At 42.0% G+C, this 26,473-nt stretch overlaps 1 protein-coding gene across 1 annotated transcript in view; it reads left to right on the forward strand.

The window, feature by feature from the left end:
* LOC139754937 (carcinine transporter-like) overlaps positions 1 to 26,473 on the forward strand; it is a 166,883-nt gene that overhangs the window by 23,783 nt on the left and 116,627 nt on the right. Inside the window, exon 5 of the mRNA XM_071672757.1 lies at positions 13,732 to 13,894. Within this exon, the coding sequence (XP_071528858.1) occupies positions 13,732 to 13,894 (163 nt within the window). The remainder of the gene's footprint in view (positions 1 to 13,731; positions 13,895 to 26,473) is intronic.

Raw genomic sequence — 26,473 nt, forward strand, 5'->3', positions numbered from 1 at the left:
ATCAGGTTTGGATGGTATTGCAGTGGAATTTATTAAAAAAGGGGATGACTGTATTGTTGACTGGTTGGTAAGGTTATTTAATGTATGTATGACTCATGGTGAGGTGCCTGAGGATTGGCGGAATGTGTGCATAGTGCCATTGTACAAAGGCAAAGGGGATAAGAGTGAGTGCTCAAATTACAGAGGTATAAGTTTGTTGAATATTCCTGGTAAATTATATGGGAGGATATTGATTGAGAGGGTGAAGGCATGTACAGAGCATCAGATTGGGGAAGAGCAGTGTGGTTTCAGAAGTGGTAGAGGATGTGTGGATCAGGTGTTTGCTTTGAAGAATGTATGTGAGAAATACTTAGAAAAGCAAATGGATTTGTATGTAGCATTTATGGATCTGGAGAAGGCATATGATAGAGTTGATAGAGATGCTCTGTGGAAGGTATTAAGAATATATGGTGTGGGAGGCAAGTTGTTAGAAGCAGTGAAAAGTTTTTATCTGGGATGTAAGGCATGTGTACGTGTAGGAAGAGAGGAAAGTGATTGGTTCTCAGTGAATGTAGGTTTGCTCATCCTCCTCGAAGGCTCAGATTGGGGTGTCTAAATGTGTGTGGATGTAACCAAGATGAGAAAAAAGGAGAGATGGGTAATATGTTTGAGGAAAGGAACCTGGATGTTTTGGCTCTGAGTGAAACGAAGCTCAAGGGTAAAGGGGAAGAGTGGTTTGGGAATGTCTTGAAAGTAAAGTCATGGGTTAGTGAGAGGACAAGAGCAAGGGAAGGAGAAGCACTACTCCTGAAACAGGAGTGGTGGGAGTATGGGATAGAGTTTAAGAAAGTAAACTCTAGATTGATATAGGTAAAACTGAAAGTGGATGGAGAGAGATGGGTGATTATTGGTGCATATGCACCTGGGCATGAGAAGAAAGATCATGAGAGGCAAGTGTTTTGGGAGCAGCTGAGTGAGCGTGTTAGTAGTTTTGATGCACGAGACCGGGTTATAGTGATGGGTGATTTCAATGCAAAGGTGAGTAATGTGGCAGTTGAGGGAATAATTTGTGTACATGGGGTGTTCAATGTTGTAAATGATAATGGTGAAGAGATTGTAGGTTTATGTGTCGAAAAAGAAATGGTGATTGGGAATACCTGGTTTAAAAAGCGAGATTTACATAAGTATACGTATGTAAGTAGGAGAGATGGCCAGAGAGCGTTATTGGATTACGTGTTAATTGACAACCGCTCGAAAAAGAGACTTTTGGATGTTAAAGAGCTGAGAGGTGCAACTGGAGGGATGTCTGATCATTATCTTGTGGAGGCGAGGGTGAAGATTTGTAGAGGTTTTCAGAAAAGAAGAGAGAATGTTGGAGTGAAGAGAGTGGTGAGAGTAAGTGAGCTTTGGAATGAGACTTGTGTGAGGAAGTACCAGGAGAGACTGAGTACAGAATGGAAAAAGGTGATAACAAAGGACGTAAGAGGAGTTGGGTAGAAATGGGAAGTATTGAGGGAAGCAGTGATGGCTTGCGCAAAAGATGCTTGTGGCATGAGAAGCGTAGAAGGTGGGCAGATTAAAAAGGGTAGTGAATGGTGGGATGAAGAAGTAAAATCATTAATGAAAGAGAAGAGAGAGGCATTTGGACGATTTTTGAAGGAAAATCATGCAAATGACTGGGAGATATATAAAAGAAAGAGGCAGGAGGTCAAGAGAAAGGTGCAGGAGGCGAAAAAGGGGGGCAAATGAGAGTTGGGATGAAAGAGTATCATTAAATTTCAGGGAGAATAAAAAGATGTTTTGGAGGGAGGTAAATAAAGTTCGTAAGAGAAGGGAACAAATGAGGACATCAGTGAAGGGGGCTAATGAGGAGGTGATAACAAGTAGTGGTGATGTGATAAGGAGACGGATTGAGTTTTTAAAGGTTTGTTTAATGTGTTTGATGATAGAGTGGCAGATATAGGGTGTTTTGGTCGAGGTGGTGTGCAAAGGGAGAGGGTTATGGAGAATGATTTGGTAAACAGAGAAGAGGTAGTAAAAGCTTTGCGGAAGATGAAAGCCGGCAACACAGCGGGTTTGGATGGTATTGCAGATGAATTTATTAAAAAAGTGGGTGACTGTACTGTTGACTGATTGGTAAGGTTATTTAAAGTATGTATAACTCATGGTGAGGTGCCTGAGAACTGGCGGAATGCTTGCATAGTGTCATTATACAGAGGCAAAGGGGATAAGAATGAGTTCTCAAATTACAGAGGTGTAAATAATTCGGTTGAGTATTCCTGGGAAATTATATGGGAGGATATTGAATGAGAGGGTGAAGGCATGTACAGAGCATTAGATTGGGGAAGAGCAGTGTGGTTTTAGAAGTGGTAGAGGATGTGTGGATCACGTGTTTGCTTTGAAAAATACATGTGAGAAATACTTGGAAAAGCAAATGGATTTGTATGTAGCATTTATGGATCTGGAGAAGGCATATGATAGAGTTGATAGCGATGCTCTGTGGAAGGTATTAAGGATATATGGTGTAGGAGGTATGTTGTTAGAAGCAGTGAAAAGTTTTTATCGAGGATATAAGGCATGTGTACGTGTAGGAAGAGAGGAAACTGATTGGTTCTCAGGGAATGTTGGTTTGCTGCAGGGGTGCGGGATGTCTCCATGGTTGTTTAATTTGTTTATGGATAGGGTTGTTAGTGAGGTGAATGCAAGAGTTTTGGAAAGAGGGGCAAGTATGCAGTCTGTTGTTGAAAAATGTTTGGAATTCGATAATGTTATCTTGGAAAGAAAAAATGGGTATGTTTGAAGGAATAGTGGTTCCAACAATGTAAAATGGTTGCAAGGCGTAGGGTATACACAGAGTTGTGCGGAGGAGGGTGGATGTGCTGGAAATGAGATGTTTGGCGACAATATGTGGTATGAGGTGGTTTGGTCGAGAAAGTAATGAAAGGGCAAGAGAAATGTGTGGTAATAAAAAGAGTGTGCTTGAGAAAGCAGAAGAGGGTGTTTTGAAATGATTTGGTCACACGGAGAGAATGACTGATGAAAGATTGACGAAGAGGATATATGTCAAAGGTGGAGGGAACGAGGGGAAGTGAGAGACCAAATTGGAGGTGGAAAGATCGAGTGAAAAAGATTCTGAGTGATCGAAACCTGAACATGCAGGAGGGTGAAAGGCGTGGAAGGAATAGAGTGAATTGTAACTATGTTGTATACCGGGCTGGACGTGCTGTCAATGGATTGAACCAGGGCATGTGAAGCGTCTGGGGTAAACCATGGAAAGTTTTGTGGGGCCTGGATGTGGAAAGGGAGCTGTGGTTTCGGTGCATTATACATAACAGCTAGAGACTGAGTGTGAACGAATGCGGCCTTTGTTGTCTTTTCTTAGCGCAACCTAGCGCACATGCTGTGGAAGGTGGTTATCATTTCATGTGTGGCGGGGTGGCGACGGGAATAAATAAGGGCAGACACTATGAATTATGTAAATATGTATTTATGTATATGTCTATGTGTGTATATATATATGTATACGTTGAGATGTATAGGTATGTATATGTGCGTGTGTGAACGTGTTTGTATATACATGTGTGTGTGGGTGGGTTGGGCCATTCTTTTTTCTGTTTCCTTGCGCTACCCCGCTAACGCGGTAAACAACGACAAAGTATAATAGAATAAATAGTATATATATATATATATATATATATATATATATATATATATATATATATATATAGTGAATGTAGGTTTGAGGCAGGGGTGTGTGATGTCTCCATGGTTGTTTAATTTGTTTATGGATGGGGTTGTTAGGGAGATAAATGCAAGAGTTTTGGAAAGAGGGGCAAGTATGAAGATATATATATATATATATATATATATATATATATATATATATATATATATATATATATATATATATATATATATATATATATATATATTCTTTTTTCTTTCATACTATACGCCATTTCCCGCGTTAGCAAGGTAGCGTTAAGAATAGAGGACTGGGCCTCTGAGGGAATATCCTCAACTGGCCTCGTTCTCTGTTCCTCCTTTTGGAAAATTAAAAAAAAAAAAAAGAGAGGGGAGGATTTCCAGCCCCCCGCTCCCTCCCCTTTTAGTCGCCTTCTACGACACGCAGGGAATACGTGGGAAGTATTCTTTCTCCCCTATCCCCAGGGATAACAAACATATACATATATACACATATACATATTCATACTTGCTGCCTTCATCTATGCCCGTCGCCACCCCATCACACATGGAATAGCATCCCCCCAAATAAAAAGGCAGCTCTGGGAAAAGACAAAAAGGCCACATTTGTTCACATTCAGTCTCTAGCTGTCATGTGTAATGCACCAAAACCACAGCTCCCTTTCCACATCCAGGCCCCACATATATATTGTTGCTCTTTCCCACACAGAAAGGGCAGCAGAGTTCAACTTTTAAAAATCAAATGATTACCACTTAATGATGGAAACTGAAAACCACTATCTCTGGAAACATGAAGCTAAGAAAAACTGAACCTTGGAGAGTTTATGGTTGGTTTTGGTGAAGCCTGGGTGTGAGTGGCCTTGGGTTACAAGTAACTAGTTTATGACAATAATGATGTTAAACTATACTGCAAGTATCATTATTATGTTTTGTTGGGCAGGTGTCAAGTGCTTGTGGTTGTGAAGCAGCCAGTAACTGTTCTGAAGACCTTGCAGTTTTATTATGTTTGCTTTCGACAGGTTTGTTGACTAAGCAAGGAAAGCATAGTTTACAATGCTGTGGATAAACAGCTTGTAAAGGATGTGAAGGGATTCTTTACCCTTTCCAAAACCAATACCAGTAAGTGTTGTAACAGCATTTGTTTCTAGCGTTTGTGTTAGTGTCTACATTATGGGAATTGAACGTCACACACGTCATATATACTCAATATGGTAGGAGTTCAACTGAATGGTAATGATAAGCCTATTCAGGGTTATAGGAGGGTGTAGATTGGATATTTTACTTTCCAAGATGAAGAGAGTATTGGTGATTTTCTGCTGGGATACAGTCACATTAATGTGATTTTCTGCTGGGATACAGTCATTACAGTCTGAATAAGCCAGTGTTCTAATTGTAACATGATTTTGCATGTCTGTTGTTGCTTAATTTGTGTCTGGGTGTTGTGACATATTTTTGGGTTATCACCTCATCAGAGGACCTTCACAGTGTGGCCTGTGCAACGACAAATATAAAGAAACTGAAGAAGGTTGAACAACTGCACAACTGCTCGTTGGGGAAATTCATCATGGAGTATACATGTGAGACCATCATCAATGACACTGGTCTGACGGCCCATTCTGAAACCACTTAACCTTTTTTTTGATTGATTTTGCTTTGTCGCTGTCTCCCGCGTTAGCGAGGTAGCGCAAGGAAACAGACGAAAGAATGGCCCAACCCACCCACATACACATGTATATACATACACGTCCATACACGCAAATATACATACCTATACATCTCAATGTACACATATATATACACACACAGACATATACATATATACACATGTACATAATTCATACTAACTGCCTTTATTTATTCCCATCACCACCTCCCTACACATGGAATAACAACCCCTCCCCCCTCATGTGTGCGAGGTAGCGCTAGGAAAAGACAACAAATGCCCCATTCGTTTACACTCAGTCTCTAGCTGTCATGTAATAATGCACCGAAACCACAGATCCCTTTCAACATCCAGGCCCCACACAATTTTCCATGGTTTACCCCAAACGCTTCACATGCTCTGGTTTAATCCATTGACAGCACGTCGACCACGGTATACCACATCGTTCCAGTTCACTCTATTCCTTGCACGCCTTTCACCCTCCTGCATGTTCAGGCCCCGATCACTCAAAATCTTTTTCACTCCATCTTTCCACCTCCAATTTGGTCCCCCACTTCTCGTTCCTTCCACCTCTGACACATATATCCTCTTGGTCAATCTTTCCTCACTCATTCTCTCCATGTGACCAAACCATTTCAAAACACCCTCTTCTGCTCTCTCAACCACGCTCTTTTTATTTCCACACATCTCTCTTACCCTTACATTGCATACTCGATCAAACCACCTCACACCACATATTGTCCTCAAACATCTCATTTCCAGCACATCCACCCTCCTGCCCACAACTCTATCCATAGCCCACTCCTCGCAGCCATACAACATTGTTGGAACCACTATTCCTTAAAACATACCCATTTTTGCTTTCCGAGATAATGTTCTCGACTTCCACACATTCTTCAAGGCTCCCAGGATTTTCGCCCCCTCCCCCACCCTATGATTCACTTCCGCTTCCATGGTTCCATCCACTGCCAGATCCACTCCCAGATATCTAAAACACTTTACTTCCTCCAGTTTTTCTCCATTCAAACTTACCTCCCAATTGACTTGACCCTCAACCATACTGTACCTAATAACCTTACTCTTATTCACATTTGCTCTTAACTTTCTTCTTTCAAACACTTTACCAAACTCAGTCACCAGCTTCTGCAGTTTCTCACATGAATCAGCCACCAGCGCTGTATCATCAGCGAACAACAACTGAGTCACTCCCCAAGCTCTCTCATCCACAACAGACTGCATACTTGCCCCTCTTTCCAAAACTCTTGCATTCACCTCCCTAACAACCCCATCCATAAACAAATTAAACAACCATCGAGACATCACACACCCCTGCCGCAAACCTACATTCACTGAGAACCAATCACTTTCCACTCTTCCTACACGTACACATGCCTTACGTCCTCGATAAAAACTTTTCACTGCTTCTAACAACTTGCCTCCCACACCATACATCCTTAATACCTTCCACAGAGCATCTCTATCAACTCTATCATGTGCCATCTCCAGACCCATAAATGCTACATACAAATCCATTTGCTTTTCTACGTATTTTTCACATACATTTTTCAAAGCAAACACCTGATCCACACATCCTCTACCACTTCTGAAACCACACTGCTCTTCCCCAATCTGATGCTCTGTACATGCCTTCACCCTCTCAATCAATACCCTCCCATATGATTTACCAGGAATACTCAACAAACTTATACCTCTGTAATTTGAGCACTCACTCTTATCCCCTTTGCCTTTGTACAATAGCAAACCACTCTTCCCCTTTACCCTTGAGCTTCGTTTCACTCAGATCCAAAACATCCAGGTTCCTTTCCTCAAACATACAACCTACCTCTCCTTTTTTCTCATCTTGGCTACATCCACACACATTTAGACACCCCAATCTGAGCCTTCGAGGAGGATGAGCACTCCTTGCGTGACTCCTTCTGTTTCCTCTTTTGGAAAGTTAAAATACAAGGTGGGGAGGGTTTCTGGCCCCCCGCTCCCGTCCCCTTTAGTCGCCTTCTACGACATGTGAAGAATGCGTGGAAAGTATTCTTTCTCCCCTATCCCCAGGGATATATATATATATATATATATATATATATATATATATATATATATATATATATATATATATATATATATATATATATATATATATAATATATATATATATATATCCTTGAAGAATGTTTGGAAGTCGAGAACATTATCTCGGAAAGCAAAAATGGGTATGTTTGAAGTAATAGTGGTTCCAACAATGTTGTATGGTTGCGAGGCGTGGACTATGGATAGAGTTGTGCGCAGGAGGGTGGATGTGCTGGAAATGAGATTTTTGAGGACAATGTGTGGTGTGAGGTGGTTTGATCGAGTAAGTAATGTAAAGGTGAGAGAGATGTGTGGAAATAAAAAGGTTGTGGTTAAGAGAGCAGAAGAGGGTGTTTTGAAATGGTTTGGTCACATGGAGAGAATGAGTGGGGAAAGATTGACCAAGAGGATATATGTGTCAGAGGTGGAGGGAACGAGAAGTGGGAGATCAAATTGGAGATGAAAGGATGGATTGAAAAAGATTTTGAGTGATCGGGGCCTGAACATGCAGGAGGGTGAAAGGCGTGCAAGGAATAGAGTGAATTGGAACGATGTGGTATACCGGGGTCGACGTGCTGTCAATGGATTGAACCAGGGCATGTGAAGCGTTTGGGGTAAACCATGCAAAGTGTGTGGGGCCTGGATGTGGAAAGGGAGCTGTGGTTTCAGTGCATTATTACATGACAGCTAGAGACTGAGTGTGAACGAATGGGGACTTTGGTGTTTTTCCTAGCGCTACCTCGCACACATGAGGGGGGAGGGGGTTGTTATTCCATGTGTGGCGAGGTGGCGTTGGGAACAAATAAAGGCAGACAGTATGAATTATGTAAATGTGTATATATGTATATGTGCACATTGAGATGTATAGGTATGTATATTGTGCGTTTGTGGACATGTATGCATATACATGTGTATATGGGCGTTTTGGGCCATTCTTTCGTCTTTTTCCTTGCGCTACCTCGCTAACGCGGGAGACAGCGACAAAGCAAAATAAATAAATAAATATATATATATATATATATATATATATATATATATATATATATATATATATATATATATAATATATATAAACATATATATATATATATATATATATATATATATATATATATATATATATATATATATATATATATATATATATATATATATGATAGAGTTGATAGAGATGCTCTGTGGAAGGTATTAAGAATATATGGTGTGGGAGGCAAGTTGTTAGAAGCAGTGAAAAGTTTTTATCGAGGATGTAAGGCATGTGTACGTGTAGGAAGAGAGGAAAGTGATTGGTTCTCAGTGAATGTAGGTTTGCGGCAGGGGTGTGTGATGTCTCCATGGTTGTTTAATTTGTTTATGGATGGGGTTGTTAGGGAGGTAAATGCAAGAGTCCTGGAAAGAGGGGCAAGTATGAAGTCTGTTGGGGATGAGAGAGCTTGGGAAGTGAGTCAGTTGTTGTTCGCTGATGATACAGCGCTGGTGGCTGATTCATGTGAGAAACTGCAGAAGCTGGTGACTAAGTTTGGTAAAGTGTGTGGAAGAAGAAAGTTAAGAGTAAATGTGAATAAGAGCAAGGTTATTAGGTACAGTAGGGTTGAGGGTCAAGTCAATTGGGAGGTGAGTTTGAATGGAGAAAAACTGGAGGAAGTGAAGTGTTTTAGATATCTGGGAGTGGATCTGTCAGCGGATGGAACCATGGAAGCGGAAGTGGATCATAGGGTGGGGGAGGGGGCGAAAATTTTGGGAGCCTTGAAAAATGTGTGGAAGTCGAGAACATTATCTCGGAAAGCAAAAATGGGTATGTTTGAAGGAATAGTGGTTCCAACAATGTTGTATGGTTGCGAGGCGTGGGCTATGGATAGAGTTGTGCGCAGGAGGATGGATGTGCTGGAAATGAGATGTTTGAGGACAATGTGTGGTGTGAGGTGGTTTGATCGAGTAAGTAACGTAAGGGTAAGAGAGATGTGTGGAAATAAAAAGAGCGTGGTTGAGAGAGCAGAAGAGGGTGTTTTGAAATGGTTTGGGCACATGGAGAGAATGAGTGAGGAAAGATTGACCAAGAGGATATATGTGTCGGAGGTGGAGGGAACGAGGAGAAGAGGGAGACCAAATTGGAGGTGGAAAGATGGAGTGAAAAAGATTTTGTGTGATCGGGGCCTGAACATGCAGGAGGGTGAAAGGAGGGCAAGGAATAGAGTGAATTGGAGCGATGTGGTATACCGGGGTTGGCGTGCTGTCAGTGGATTGAATCAAGGCATGTGAAGCGTCTGGGGTAAACCATGGAAAGCTGTGTAGGTATGTATATTTGCGTGTGTGGACGTGTGTATGTACATGTGTATGGGGGGGGGGTTGGGCCATTTCTTTCGTCTGTTTCCTTGCGCTACCTCGCAAACGCGGGAGACAGCGACAAAGTATAAAAAAAAAAAAAAAAAAAAAAATATATATATATATATATATATATATATATATATATATATATATATATATATATATATATATATATATATATCACATTTCATCATTATACTTTGTCGCTGTGTCCCGCGTTAGCGAGGTTGGGCAAGGAAACGAACGAAAGAATGGCCTACCCCCACATACTCATGTAAATATATAAACGCCCACACACACACATATACATACCTATACATTTGAACGTATACATACATATACATATATACACATGTACATATTCGACACCCCGCCAAACATAAAATGGCATGCCCCTCCCCCCGCGCACGCGCGCAAGGTAACGCGAGGAAAAGACAACAAAGGCCACATTCGTTCACACTCAGTCTCTAGCTTTCATGTATAATGCGCCGAAACCACAGTGCCCTTTCCACATCCAGGCCCCAAAAAACTTTTCATGGTTTACCCCAGACGCTTCACATGCCCTGGTTCAATCCATCGACAGCACGTCGTCCCCGGTATACCACATCGTTCCTATTCACTCTATACCTTGCGCACCTTTCACCCTCCTATGTGTTCATGCCCCGATCGCTGAAAAGCTTTTTCATTCCATCCTTCCACCTCCAATTTGCTCTCCCACTTCTTCTCGTTCCTTTCACCTCTGACACATATATCCTCTTTGTCAATCTTTCCTCACTCATTCTCTCCATGTGATCAAAGCATTTCAATACACTCTCTTCTTCTCTGTCAACCACACTCTTTTTATTACCACACATCTCTCTTACCCTTTCATTACTTACTCGATCAAACCACTTCACACCATATTGTCTTCAAATATCTCAAATCAAATACATCCACCCTCCTCCGCACCTCCCTATCTCTGGCCCACGCCTTGCAACCATATAACGTGGTTGGAACCACTATTTCTTCAAACATACCCATTTTTGCTCTCCGAGATAACGTTTTCGCTTTTCACAAATTCTTCAACGCTCCCAGAACCTTTGCCCCCTCCCCCACCCTGTGACTCACTTCTGCCTCCATGATTATATCCGCTGGTAAATCCACTCCTTGATATCTAAAGCATTTCACTTCCTCCAATTTTTCCCCATTCAAAGTTGTTCCTCAACCCTACTGTACCTAATATCCTTGCTCTTATTCACATTTGCTCTCAGCTTTCTTCTTTTACTCACTTTACCAAACTCTGTCACCAGCTTCTGCAGTTTCTCACCCGAATCAGCCACCAGCGCTGTATCATCAGCGAACAACTTCTGACTCACTTCCCAAGCACTCTCATCGACAACAGACCGCATACTTGCCACTCTCTCCAAAACTCTTGCATTCACCTCCCTAACAACACCATCCATAAACAAATTATACAACCATGGAGACATCACGCACCCCTGCCGCAAACCAACATCCACTGGGAACCAATCACTTTCCTCTCTTCTTACTCGTACACATTGCCTTACATCCCCGATATAATCTTTTCACTGCTTCTAGCAACTTACCTCCTACACCACATATTTTTAATACCTTCCACAGAGCATCTCTATCAACTCTATCATATGTCTTCTTCAAATCCATAAATACTACATACAAATCCATTTGTTTTATAAGTATTTCTCATATACATTCTTCAAAGCAAACATCTGATCCACATGTCCTCTATCACTTCTGAAACCACACTGCTCTTCCCCAATCTGATGTTCTGTACATACCTTCACCCTCTCAATCAATATCCTCCCATATAATATCCCAGGAATACTCAACAAACACTCACCTTTATCCCCTTTGCCTTTATACTACGGCACTATGCATGCATTCCGCCAATCCTCAAGCATTTCACCATGAGTCATACATACACTGAATATCCTCACCAACCAGTCAAGAATACAGTCACCCCCTTTTTTAATAAACTCCACTGCAATACTATCCAAACAGGCCGCCTTACCGGCTTTCATCTTCCGCTAAGCTTTCACTACCTCTTCTCTCTTTACCAAACATTCTCTCAAACCTTTTCACTTCGCACACCACCTCGACTAAAACACCCTATATCCTCCGCTCTATCATCAAACACATTCAACAAAGCTCCAAAATACTCACTCCATCTCACTTCACCACTACTTGTTATTACCTCCCCAGTAGCCCCCTTCACCGATGTTCTCATTTGTTATCTTGTCTTACTCACTTTATTTACCTCCTTCCAAAACATCTCTTTATTTTCCCTAAAATTTAACGATACTCTCTCATCCCAATTCTCATTTGCCCTCTTTTACACCTCGTGCACCTTTCTCTTGACCTCCTGCCTCTTTCTTCTATACATCTCCCAGTCATTTACACTATTTTCCGGCAAAAATCGTCCAAAAGCCTCTCTCTTCTCTTTCACTAACAATATTACTTCTTCATCCCACCATCACTACCCTTTCTAAACTACTCACCTCCCAGGGTTGCGTGATGTCTCCATGGATGTTTAATTTGTTTATGGATGGGATTGTTAGAGAGGTGAATCCAAAAGTGTTGGAGAGAGGGGCAAGTATGGAGTCTGTTGTGTATGAGATGGCTAGTTCAGTGAGTCAGTTGTTGTTCACCGACGATACAGCACTTGTGGCTGATTCGCGTGAGACACTGTAGAAGTTGGTGACTGAGTTTGGTAGAGTGTGTGAAAGAAGAAAGCTGATAGTAAATGTGAATAAGAGCAAGGTAATTAGGTTCAATAGGGTTGAGGAGACAAGTTAACTGGGGGGTAAGTTTGAATGGAGAAAGACTCTTGGAGGTGAAGGGCTTTAGATATATGGGTGTGGATTTAGTAGCGGATGGAACCATGGAACCGGAAGTGAGTCATAGGGTGATGTAGGGGGCGACGGTTCTGGGAGTATTGAAGAATGTGTGGAAGGCGAGAACGTTCTCTTGGAGAGCAAAAATGGGTATGTTTGAAGGAATAGTGGTTCCAAAAATATCATATGGTTGCGAGGCGTGGGCTATAGACAGGGTTGTGCGGAGGCGGGTGGATGTATTGGAAATGAGATGTTTGAGGATAATATGTGGTGTGCGGTGGTTTGATCGAGTAAGTAATGAAAGGACAAAAGAGATGTGTGGTAATAAAACGAGTGTGGTTGAGAAAGCACATCTCCCTTACCCTTTCATTACTTACTTGATCAATCCACCTCTCTCCACATATTGTCATAAAACATCTAATTTCCAACACATCCACCCTTCTCCGTACAACCCTATCTATACCACATGCCCCGCAACCATATAACATTGTTAGAACTACTATTCCCTCAAGCATACCCATTTTTGCTCTCCGAAATCATGTTCTCTCCTTTCACACATTCTTTATTGCTCCCAGAACCTTCTCCCCATCCCCCAACCTGTTACTCACTTCCACTTCTACGGTTCCTTTCGTTGCTAAGTCCACTCCCAGATATCTAGAACACTCCACTTCCTCCAATTTTTCTCTATTTAAACTTGCATCCCAATTAACTTGTCCATCAACCCTACTGAACCTAATAACATTGCTCTTATTCACATTTACTCTCAACTTTCTCCTTTTACACACTTATCCAAACTCAGTCCCCAGATTCTGCAGTTTCTCATACGAATCGGCCACTAGATATGTACCATCGGCGAACAACAACTGACTCACTCTCCTGGCACCCCTCACTCCCAACAGACTGCATACTCGCCCCTCTCCAAAACTCTTGCACTTTTCTCCCTAACCATTCCATCCATAAGTTTAAGTGCTGCTGTTGTAGGTGGATTCTTATTAGAATGGTGTAAGTGACTGGTAAGCTGATGTTAGCAGTGATATCGGCGACCATACACCTGTAAGGTGTATCTGCTGAGGTAATGGAAGATAAAGGAAAATGAAGTGATAATTGATGTCTTGTTTTCTACAGCATGCAGTAGCGGCTGGGAGTACAACTCACAGTTCAGCGCGACTGTTGCTACGTCGTTCGACTGGCTGTGTGAGCGGGCAAAGTATTCACATCACGTGCTCTCCGTCTCCTTGGCTGGCAACACCGTGGGCACCTTCCTCATGTCGTTTCTCGCTGACAAACAGTGAGTGTCTCCTTAACACAGACTCTTCTGCTGCAGACCATGGAATGTTAGTCGTACCAGCAAATACATGTGGTCATGCTAATGATACAGAAGCTAATGATATATCATCTAACTATATCCCCAGTCTGAACGTACCTTTTCCTCTGAAAGAGGAGAAAAACTTCTCTGGTGGCAAACATTAGAATCACAGTCAAATATAAGCAAAAGAAAGTTTTCAGCAGACTGTTCATATCGTATTGTAAACCAAAACAAGAAAATGTTTTCCACATTTGGTCACATCATTCAGAGCACAAGGAACTAATAGAGGAGGTTCAGAGGAGGGAGACAAAGATGATACCAGAATTAAGAGAGTTTATTTATAAACGAAAGGTCTAGTACGATAAATTCACTTACTATGGAAGAGAGGAAAGTAAAGGGTGACGATCACAACTTTTAAGTTTTGAACCAGTTTAAGGATGTCAGTAGTGAAGTTCCTCGAAAGAGGGAAAGATGGAAGAGCTGGGAGACATTACATGAATCTGTCCAGTTACTGGAAAGATATAAAGAAGTACTCAATGATATAGTAGTGGATGGCTAGAATAAACTGTGTGAATGTTGACAGCGTACAGAAGTTTGAAATTGTATGACAGTGGAGAACGTTCAAGAGATGGGACTCTCCACGAGTGAAGAGCTCACTCCCCGTTATGTACAAATAGGTGACGTAACACAGGTTCGCGATAAGCCGTAATAACCGTAGTGTTTCTCTCCACCACATCCTGGGTACTGAGTACGGATTTCTAGCTCAGAGATATGTTACTGAGCTGGTGTAACCTACTTCTGGTTTACCTGTGGTTGTGCTGAGCGTTCTGTTGTGGTTGTTGTATTGAGTGATGAGTGGTTGTTAATGATGTTTAAACTGAGTGTTGAGCTGTTGTTAATGATGTTTGTACTTAGTGCTGAGCGGTTGTTAATGATGTTTATAATGAGTGTTGAGCTGTTGTTAATGATGTTCGTACTGAGTGTTGAGCTGTTGTTAATGATGTTTGTACTAAGTGTTGAGCTGTTGTTAATGATGTTTGTACTGAGTGTTGAGCTGTTGTTTATGATGTTTGTACTGAGTGGTGAGAGGTTGTTAATGATGTTTATACTGAGTGTTGAGCTGTTGTTTATGATGTTTATAATGAGTGTTGAGCTGTTGTTAATGATGTTTATAGTGAGTGTTGAGCTGTTGTTAATGATGTTCGTACTGAGTGTTGAGCTGTTGTTAATGATGTTTGTACTGAGTGTTGAGCTGTTGTTTATGATGTTTGTACTGAGTGGTGAGAGGTTGTTAATGATGTTTATACTGAGTGTTGAGCTGTTGTTTATTATGTTTGTAATGAGTGTTGAGCTGTTGTTAATGATGTTTATAATGAGTGTTGAGCTGTTGTTTATGATGTTTATAATGAGTGTTGAGCTGTTGTTAATGATGTTTGTACTGGGTGATGAGAGGTTGTTAATGATGTTTGTACTGAGTGTTGAGCTGTTGTTTATGATGTTTGTACTGAGTGGTGAGAGGTTGTTAATGATGTTTATACTGAGTGTTGAGCTGTTGTTTATGATGTTTGTAATGAGTGTTGAGCTGTTGTTAATGATGTTTATAATGAGTGTTGAGCTGTTGTTTATGATGTTTATAATGAGTGTTGAGCTGTTGTTAATGATGTTTGTACTGGGTGATGAGAGGTTGTTAATGATGTTTAAACTGAGTGATGAGCGGTTGTTAATGATGTTTATAATGAGAGTTAGGCTGTTGTTAATGATGTTCGTACTGAGTGGTGAGAGGTTGTTAATGATGTTTATACTAAGTGTTGAGCTGTTGTTAATGATGTTTGTACTGAGTGATGAGTGGTTGTTAATGATGTTTATACTGAGTGTTGAGCTGTTGTTTATGATGTTTGTACCAAGTAATGAGCGGTTGTTAATGATGTTTATACTAAGTGTTGAGCGGTTGTTAATGATGTTTGTACTGAGTGGTGAGAGGTTGTTAATGATGTTTGTATTGAGTGATGAGCTGTTGTTAATGATGTTTATACTGAGTGTTGAGCTGTTGTTAATTATGTTTATACTGAGCGCTGAGCGATTATTAATGATGCTTGTATTGATTGCTGAGCTGTTGTTAATGATGTTTGTACTGAGTACTGAGCTGATGTTAATGATGTTCATTGAGTACTGAGCTGTAGTTAATGATGTTTGTACTGAGTGCTGAGCGGTTGTTAATGATGATAGTACTAAGTGTGGAGCAGTTGTTAATGGTGCTTGAACTGAGTGCTGAGCGAAGACTATTGTGTTTTTACTGTGCTGCGCGGTTATTAGTGGTGTTTGTGCTAAGTTATGTCCATTTTTTTTTTCCTTATATGTTGGAGGCTCTTGTCAAGGATAAAAGTCCACGTCAAAGCCGAGCCTCAACTGAAATATAGAAAAGATAATGAAAAGGAAAAAGAAGAGACAAGGAGGAGCATTTACGAATTTTGGAGGAAGCGAAAAACACATGCCTTTTGAAAGACTAGTGGTAAGGACGTAATAGGGTAAATGGGCTCCAAAGCTTCGAGGTGTAGGGAAATAAACTTCCCACCCTTTGTGTCGCCAACGGCCACAGTAGCCGTGTGACGCAGCGGCTTCCTGAGTCTAACTAGTGGTGGGGGTACACGAGCAGCCACCTCTCGGGAGCTTTTATTGAGTGCTGAGCGGTTGTCAGTGGTGTTTGTACTGATTGCTGATCGGTTGCTAGTTGTGTTTATTGAGTGCTGAGCGGTTGTCAGTGGTGTTTGTACTGATTGCTGATCGGTTGCTAGTTGTGTTTATTGAGTGCTGAGCGGTTGTTAGTAGTCTTTATTCTGAGTGCTGGCTGTTCGGTTGCTAGCGGTTTTTATTGTGCTGAGAGGTTGTTAGTATTGTTTGTACTGAGTGTTGAGCTATTGTTAGTGGTTGTTTGCATTGAGTGCTGAGCGGTTGTTAGTTGTGTTGTACAGCGTGTGAGCGGTTGTTAGTGATGTTTGTGCTGCGTATTTAGCGGTTGTTAGCGGTGTTTGTTCTGAGTAATGATCGACTGTTAGCGGTGTTCGAACGAAGTACTGAGTGGTTGTTAGTGATGTTTGTACTGAATGGTGAGCGGTTTTTAGAGATGTTTCTACTAAGTCCTGAGCGCTTGTTAGAGGTTTTTGAACTCGGTTCTGAGCGGTTACTAGGAGTGTATATGCTGAGTGAAGCGCTGTTGCTAGTGGTGGTTGTACTGAGTGTGAGCAGTTATTAGTTGTTGTTTATTATGAGTTCTAAGCGGTTGTTAATGGCGTTTGTACTGAATGCTGGGCGATTATTAGTGGTGATTGCACTGAGTCTTGAGCAGTTATCAGTGGTTGTTTGTACTGAGATCTGAACGGTCGTTGGTGGTATTTGTACTGAGTGCTGAGCGGTTGCTAATAGTGTTTGTACTGAGTGTGAACGGTTGATAGTGATGTTTGTATTGAGTGTCGAAGTTTTTTAGTGGTGTCTGTACTGAGTGCTGAGCAGTTGTCAGTGTCGCTTGTTCTGGATGCTGATCAGTTGTTAGTGGTTTTTGAACTAGGTGCTGAGTGGTTGTTAGTGATGTTTGTATTGAATGATGAGCGGTGGCGGTTGTTAGTGGCTTTTGTACTGAGTCCTGAGCGGCTGCTAATGGTGTATTTACTGAGTGCTATAAAGTTGTTAGAGGTGTATTTTCTGAATGCTGAACCGTTGCAAGTGATATTTGTACTGAATACTGAGCGTTTGTTAATGGTGTTTGTACTGAGTGCTGAACAGCTGTTATTGGTTGTTTGTACTGAGTTTGAGCGGCTGTTACTTGTATTTCTACTGAGTGATTAGTGGTTGATAGTAATGTTTGTTCTGAATCATGGGCCATTGCTAGTGGTGTTTGTATTGAGTACTGATCGTTTGCTAGCGGTGTTTATACTGAGTGCCGGGCGATTGCTAGTGGTTTGTACTGAGTCCTGAGTGGTTGTTATGAGTTGTTTGTAGAAAGATCTGAGCGGTTGCTAGCAGTTTGTTCTGAGTGGTGACCGGTTGTTAGAGTTTTTTTTTTTTCTTTTACTTAAGCCTGAGTGGTTGTTGGTAGTGTTTGTAATGACTGATGAGTGTTTGTTAGTGGTGTTTGTACTAAGTGCTGAGCAGTTACTAGTGATGTTTGTACTAAGTGCTTAACGGTTGCTAATGCTATTTGTACCGAGTGCTGAGCAGTTGTTCGTGGTATTTGTAGTGAGTCCTGCGCGGTTGCTAGCAGTGTGTTTGCTGAATACTGAGCGGTTGTTGTGATATTTGTTTTGACTACTAAACTCTGCAAGTGGTGTCTGTGCTGAGCGATTGCTAGTGATGCTTCTACTGAGTGCTGAGCAGCGCCTAGTGATATTCGTACTGAGTGCTGAATGGTTGTTAGTGATGTTTGTGCTGAGCAGGTTGGTAGTTGTGTTTGTACTGAGCGCTGGCCGGTTGCTAGTGGTGTCTGTACTGAGTACCGACCGGTTGCTAGCGATATTTGTACTGGATGCTGAGCGGTTGCTGTTGGTGTTCCTAATGAATACTGAGTGGTTGCTGGCGGTGTATGGACTGAGTGATGAGCTGTTTTTGGTGGTGTTTGTGCTGAAAGCTAAGCAGTTACCAGTGGTGTTTATGCTAGGTGCTGAGATGCTGTTACTAGTGTTGGCACTGAGGATTGAGTGATTGCTATTGATGTGTGTACTGAGTACTGAGCGGTTGCTACTGGTGTTTAAGCTGAGTGCTGAGTGGTTGCTGATGGAGGTTATACTAAATGCTGAGCGGTTGCTATTGGTGCTTGTATTGAATACTGAGTTGTTGCTTCTGGTGTTAAAGCTAAGTGCTGAGTGGTTCTTAGTGGTGGTTATGCTGAGTGTTTAAAGGTTACTAGTGGTGGTTATACTGAGTGCTTGACAGTTGCTATTAGTGATTGCAATGAGTTTTGAGCGATTGTTATTAATGTCTGTACTGAGTGCTAGTGGTTACGAGTGGTGGATATATTGAGTACTGAGCGGTTTCTAGTGGTGGTTATACTTATTGCTGAGTGGTTGTTAGTGGTTTTTGTACTGGGTTCTGAGCGTTTGTCAGTTATGGTTGCACTGAGTAATGAGTGGTTATTAATGGTGTTTATGCTGAGTGCTGAGTGGTTGTTACTGGTGATGGTACTGAGTGCTGAATGGTCGCTGCAGATGTTTGTATTGAGTAATGAGCCGACGCTACCGGTGTTTAAGCTGAGAGCTGAGTGGTTGCTAGTAGTGTTTATACCAGGTGCTGAACGGCTGCTGTTGATGTTTCTATTAAATACTAAGCTGTTGCTACTGGTGTTTAAGGAGGTTGTTAGTAGTGGTTATACTAAGTGCTTAACGGTTGCTAGTAGGGATTGTACTGAGTGCTGAGCGGTTGTCATCGATGTTTGTATTGAGTACTGAGCGGATGTTATTGATGTTTGTATTGAGTGAGTGCTGTGTGGTTACTAGTGGTGGATATACTGAGTGCTGTGTTGTTACTAGTGGTGGTTTTATGAGTGCTGAGCTGTTGCTAGTGCTGCTTAAAGCTGAAGGGCTGCTACTAGTTCATATGCTTTTTCCTAAGCTGTTGCTAGTGGTGGTTATGCTAATGTTGGCTATGCTGAGGGGTTTATACTTAAGGTGGTTATACTAAGTGCTAAACGATTGTTAGCGGTTTTTTACTGAGTGCTTAGCGGTTCCTAGTGGCGGCTATATTGAGTGCTGAGTGGTTGCAAGTGTTAATTATACAGAGTGCTCAGCGGTTACTTGTGGTTGGTAAACTGAGTGTTAAGCTGTTCTTAGTGTTGGTTATACTGAGTGCTAAGTTTCAGCTAATAGTTATTCTAATGAGCAGTGAGTGTTTGTTAGTAGTGGTTATACCAGTGCTGAGTGGTCGCTACTGGTGGTTATACTGAACGCTGAGCGGTTGCTAGTGGTGAGCTGTGGGTTGCTAGTGGTGGTTATACTGAGTGTTGAGCGGTTGCCAGAGGTGGTTATACTACGAGCTAGGCGGTTGCTAATGGTGGTTAAACCGAGTGCAAAGCGGTCGCTAGTGGTGATTATACTAAGTGCTGAGCGGTTGCTAGTGGTGGTTATAATGAGTGATAAATGGTTCCTAGTGGTATCTACACTGAGAGCTAAGTGGACGCTAGTGGTGTTTCTACCGAGTGCTGAGCGGCTGCTATTAGTGTTTGCCTTCAGTGTACTGCGGTTTAGTGGCGTTTATGCTGAATGCTGAATAATTGTTATTTGTGGTCATAATAAGTGCTGAACTGTTGCTAGTAGTGGTTATACTGAGTGCTGAGTAGTTGCTAGTGATTGTTATATTGAGTGCTAAGCAGTTGTTAGTGGTGGTTATACTGAGTGATGGGCTGTTCCTAGTGGTGCTCATTGTAAGTGCTGAGCAGTTGCCAGTGGTAGTTATACAGAATGTTGAGAGGTTGCTAATAGTGATTTTACTGAGTGCTGAAAAGCTTGAGGTGATTGTACTGAATATTGAGCGGCTGTAATGGTCGTTATAGTAAGCGCTGAGCGTTTACTAGTGGTGATCATACTAAACGCTTAGTAGTTGCAAGCAGTGGTTATACTGAGTTCTGTGTGGTTGCTAGTGGTGGTTATGCTAAGTGCTGAGCGGTTGCTACTCGTGGTTGTACTAAACGATGAGTGGTTACTAGTTATAGTTATAAGGACTTCAGAGCGCTTGCTAATAGTGGTTATATTGACAGCTGAGTGCATGCTTATGGTGGCAATACAGAGTGCTGACCAGTTACTAGTGGTGATTATAATGAGTGCTGAGTGGTTAGTAGAGGTGCTTCTACTGAGTATTGAGTTGCTGTTAATAGTGGTTATACTGAGTGCTGTGCGGTTGTAAGTGCTGGTTTTACAGAATGCTGAACGGTTGATAGTGGTGTTTGAAATAAGTGCTGAATGAATACGATTGATGTTTATATTGAGTGCTCAGCAGTTGCTAGTGGTGTTTTTGTTAAACGCTGAGCGGTTGCTAGTGGTGGTTATATTGAGTGCTCAGCAGTTGCCAGTGGTGGTTGTACTGAGTGCTTAGCAGTTGCTAGTGGTGGTTATACTGAGAGCCGAGCGGCTCCTAATAGTGGTTATACTAAATGATGAGCCGTTGTTGATAGTGTTTCTAATGAGTGCTGGTCGATAGCTAGCTGTGTTTATATTTAGTGCAGAGTGGTCGTAAGCTTTTTTCACTGAGTACTAAGTGGTTGTTAGTACTAAGTCCTGATTGGTTGTTAGTGGTTGTTTGTACTAAGTTCTGAGCGGTTGTTAGTGGTGTTTGTACCGAGTACTGAGCGGTTGTTAGTAGTTGTTTGTACTGATTGCATGGCGATAATTGATCATATTTGTACTAAGTGCTGTGCAGTTGCTTGGGAAGTTTGTGCCGAGTTCTGACCGATTGCTTGTGGTGTTTGTACAGAGTGATAAGCAGGTTGTTGGTGGTCTTTGTATTGAGAGCTGAGCTGTGGCTAATGGTGCATTTATTGAGTGCTGGGCTGTTGCTAGTGGTGGTTATACTCAGCGCTGAACAGTTGCTAGTGATGGTTATGTTCAGTGCTCATTGGTTGTTAGTGGTGGTTATACCGATTGTTGATTTTTTCTGGCGGCAGTTTTACTGAGCGTGAGCGTTTGCTAGTGATGATTATACCGAGCGTTGAGCTTTTGCTAGTGTTGGTTATACTCTGTGCTGAGCGGTTACTACTCATGGTTATAATAAGAGTAGAGTCGTTGCTTCTAGTGTGTTATATTAATGGTCCTTATAATGAGTAGTTGCAAGTGGTGGTTGTACTGAATGCTGAGCAGTTGCTAGTGGTGGTTATAATGAGGCCTAAGCGGTTGCAAACGGTGGTTAAACTGAGTGCTAAACGGTTGTTATGGTAATTATCCTAGTGCTGCGCTGTTGCTTGCGCTGGTTATGATGAGTGCTGATCGGTTCCTAGAAGTAGATGCTGGTGGTCGTTATACTGGGTGATGAACGGTTGTTAGTGTTGGTTACACTAAGTGACAAACAGTTGCTTGTGGTATTTGTGCTGAGTGCTGAGCGATTTGGTGGTTACACCGAGTGCTGAAAGATTGCTAATAGTTGTTATTCTTAGTGCTGAGTGGTTTCTAATAGTGGATATGCTGAGTGCTGAGCATTTCCTAGTGATGGTTATAGTGAATGCTGGGCGGTTCCTAGCGGCGCCTATAGTGAGTGCTGAGTAGTTGCTCATGTTGGTTATGCTGAATGTTGAGCGATTGCTAGTAATGGTTATAGTGAGTGGAGAGGTTGCTAAGGTGGCTAAACTGAGTGGTTGGTAATAGTAGCTATGATGAACATTAGGCGTTTGCAGGTGGTGGTTATATTGACTGCTGAGCGGTTGTTAGTGGTGGTTACACTGACTGATGAAAGGCTCCCAGTCATGCTTGTGCAAAGGTGAGTGGTTGGTCTTGGTATTTATGGTGAATGCTGACCGGTTGCTAATGGTGGTTGTAATGAATGTTGAGCGGCTGTTATTGCTCGTTATAGTGAGTGCTAAGCGGTTGCTTGTGGTAGTTATGCTGAGTGCTGAACGGTTATCAGTGGTGAGTATACTGAGTGCTGAGTGGTTGCTGGTAGCGGTTATACTGAGAGGTGCGCTGCTGTTAGTGGTGGTTATACTGAGTTCTATGCGGTTTCTAGAGGTGCTATTACTGAGTGCTGAGCGGATGCTTGCGGTTGATATACTGTGTGCTGAACAGATGCTCGCGGCTGATATACTGAGTGCTGAGTGGTTATTAGTAGTGATCATACTGTGTGCTGGACAGTTGTTCTTTTTGGTCATACTGACTGCTATTGACAGATATATTGAGCACCGAGTGTTTGCTATTGGTGGTTATACTGAGTGCTGAGTGCTTGCAAGTGATGGATACACTGAGTGCTGAGTAGTTGCAAATGTTGGTTTTAAAGAGTGCAGAGCAGTTGCTTGTGGTCATTATACTGAGTGCTGAGTGGTTCCTAGTATTGACTATACTAAATGCTGAACCGTTGCTAATGTTGATGCACTGCGTGCTGTGCAGATGTTAATGATATTTGTACTGAGTGCTGAGCAGTGGCTAGTGGTATTTTTGAGTGCCGATCGGTTGCTAGTAGTGTTTGTACTGAGTGCCGAGAGGCTGTTGGTGGTGTTTGTTCTGAGTACTGAGTGCTTGTTGTTAGTATTAGTATTGAATGCTAAGCTGTTGTTAGTGGTATCTTTGATAAGACCTGATCGATTGCTAAAGGTGTATGAAATGAGTGCACAACGATTTTTAGTGATTTGCACTGTGATGAGTGGTTGTTAGCTTTGTTTGCACTTAGTGCTGAGCGGTTGTCAATGGTTGTTTGTAATGAGTTCTAAGCATGTACTAATGGTATTTATACTAAAGGCTGAGCGGTTGTTAGTGATTGTTTGTAATGAGTTCTGAATGGTTGCTAGTGGTGTTTGTGCTGAGTGCTGTGCGGGTTGTTAGTGGTGTTTGTCCTGAGTGGCAGCTAATGATGTTTGCACTGAGTGCTGAGCCGCTGATAGTTCTGTTAGTGCCGAGTGCTCAGTCGTTGCTAGTAGTGTTTCTTATGAGTACTGAACGGTTGTAAGTTTAGGGCGGCTGCAAGTGGTTTTTGTGATGAACAGTTGTTAGTGCTGAGCAGCTGCTTGTGGAGTTTGTACCGATTCCTAAGTGGTTGTTGATGGAATTTGTGCTAAACAGTTGTTAGTCGCATAAGTACTGAGTGCTGAGTGGTTTCTAACGTTAATCTTTCTAAATGTGGAGCGATTGTTCGTTGCGTTTGTCTTAAGTGCTGAGCGGTTGCTGGTGGTGTTTGTAATGAATGCTAAACCATTGTTAGTGGTGTTTGTAATGATTGCTGATCGATTGCTAGCGGTGTTTGCACTGAGTGCTGAACCATTTTCTAGTGGTTTGCAATGAGTTCTGAGTGGTTGTTACTTTTGTTTGTACTTAGTGCTGAGTGGTTGTTAGTGGTTGTTTGTACTGAGAGCTCTAGGCGGTTACTGCTGGTGATTGTACTAAAGCTGAGCGGTTTCGTGGTTCTTGTACTGAGTTCTGAGTGGCTGCTAATGGTGTTTGTCCTGAGTACAGAGCAGTTGTTACTGGTGTTTTTCCTGAGTGCTGAGCAGCTGCTGGTGCTACTTGTGCTAGGGTGTTGAGCCGTTGCTAGTACTGTTAGTGCCGAGTGCAGAGCGGTTACTGGTAGTGTTTGTTCTGAGTGCTGAACATTTGTTAGTGTTATTTGTACTAAGTTCTGAGCGGTTGCAAGTAGAGTTGTGCTGATCAGTTGTTAGTGCTGAGCAGCTACTAATGGAGTTTGTGCTGATTCCTAAATGGTTGTTACTGGTGTTTTTGTTAAGCAGTTGTTAGTTGCATATGTACTAAGTGCTGAGAGGTTCCTAACGTTGATTGAACTAATGTTGAGCGGTTATTAGTTATTTGCATTGAGTGCTAAGCAGTAGCTATTGGTGTCTGCACTGAGTGCCGAACGTTGCTAGTGGTATTTTACTAAATGCTAAGCGGTTGTTGTAGGTGTTTGTACTGAGCGCTAAGAGGTTGTGGTGGTGTTTGTTCTGAGTTCTCAACGGTAATTAATGGTGTTCATACTGAGTGCTGAGTGGTTGCTAGTGGTTTTGGTACTGAGTGCTTAACGGCAGCTATTGATGTTTGTATTGAGTAATGAACGGTTGCTACTGGTGTTTAAGCTGAATGCTGAGTGGTTGCTATTAGTGGCTATATTAAGTGCCGAACGATTGCTATTGATGCTTGTATTGAGTACTGAGTGGTTGCTACTGGTGATAAAGCTAAGTGCTGAGTGGCTGGTAGTGGAGGTCTTACTGAGTACTTAACGGTTGCTAGTGGTTTTTGCACTGAGTGCCAGGCGTTTTTTATTGACATTTGTGTTGAGTACTGTGCGATTACTAGTAGTGCTTATACTGAGTGCTGAGCGGTTGCTAGTCGTGATTATACAGAGCGTCGAGTAGTTGCTAGTGGTGTTTATATTGAATGCTGGATGGTTTATAATGGTGCTTGTGCTGAGTGCTGAGTGGTTACTAATGGCGTTTCTCCTGAGTGCTAAGCAGTTGTTAGTGGTGTTGGTGTTGAGGGATGAGCGGCTGCCATTGATATTTGTATTGAATAATAAGCGATTGCTACTGATGTTTAAGCTGAGTGCTGAGTGGTTGTTAGTGGTGGTTATGATAAGTGCTGAGCAATTGCTGAGCAGTTGCTACTAGTGGTTGTACTGAGTGCTGAGCCGTTGCTGCTAGTAGTTATGCTGAGTATTAAACGGTTCCTGGCGGTGCTTATAACGAGCCCTAAATGGGTGCTAATAATGGATATAATGAGTGCTGAGCGGTTGCTAGCAGTGGTAACACTAAGGTAAAAGCGGTTGCTAATTGTGGTTAAACTGAGACTTAAGTGGTTGCTAGTGATGGTTATAATGAATGTTAAGCAATTCCAAGTAAAATTCATATTGAGAACTAAGCGGGTGCTAGTGGTGGCTATAATGAGTTCGGAGTGGTTGCTAACGGTGGATATACTGTACTGTGTGATGAATAGTTGTTAGTGACGTTTGTAATGAGTGTTCAGTACTTTGTACTGAGTACAGTGCGGTTGCTAATGGAGAATGCTGAACAGCTGTTAGTTGTGGTTATACTGAATGCTGAGAAATTGTTATTTGTGGTTATACTGAATGCTGAGTGGTTGCAAGTGATGGTTGTATCAAGTGAGGAACAGTTGTTAGCGGGGGTCACATTGATTGTTGGGTAGTTCCTAAAGATGCTCATAATGAGTACTGAACAGTTGCTAGTGGTGGTTACACTAAATGTTGAACGATTGCTAAAAGTAGTTGTATTGGGAGCTGAGAGGTTGCTAGAGGTGATAAACTGAGTGCTGAGCGGTTGATAGCGGTAGTTATAATGGACTCTGAGCATTTGCTAGTAGTGATCATACTGAATTCTGAGTTGTTGCCAGTGGTGGATATACCGATTTGTGAGAGGTTGCTAAGTTTTGGTTACACTTAACGCTGAGCGGTTGTTAGTTGTGGTTAAAGTGAGAGCCAAGCAGTTGCTAATGATGGTCATAAGGAGTGCTGAGCTCTTCCTAGCGGTGATAATATTGAGTATTGAGCGCATATTAGTGGTCATAATACTAGGTGCTGACCAGATACTAGTAGTGGTCTTAAAGACAGCTGAGCTATTGCCACTGACGCTTATATTGAGTGATGAGTGGTTGTTAGTGGTGTTTATACTAGTGCTGAGTTGCTGCTAGAAGTGGTCATATCAAATGCTGAGCGTTTGCTAATGGCGGTTATACTAAGTACTGAGTGGCTGCTTGTGGTGGTTATACTAAGTGTTGAGCAGTTGCTAGTGGTGGATAGAATGAGTGGTGAGCAGTTCCTAGTAGTGGTAGCGATAGTGGTAGTGGTAGTGATAGGGGATGCTAAGGTGGTTATAATGAGTTCTGAGTAGTTGCTAATGGTGATTATGTTGAATAATGAACAGTTGCTAATGGTGTTTAT

This window comes from Panulirus ornatus, chromosome 18, assembly GCF_036320965.1.
Source record: "Panulirus ornatus isolate Po-2019 chromosome 18, ASM3632096v1, whole genome shotgun sequence".
Taxonomy (NCBI): domain Eukaryota; kingdom Metazoa; phylum Arthropoda; class Malacostraca; order Decapoda; family Palinuridae; genus Panulirus; species Panulirus ornatus.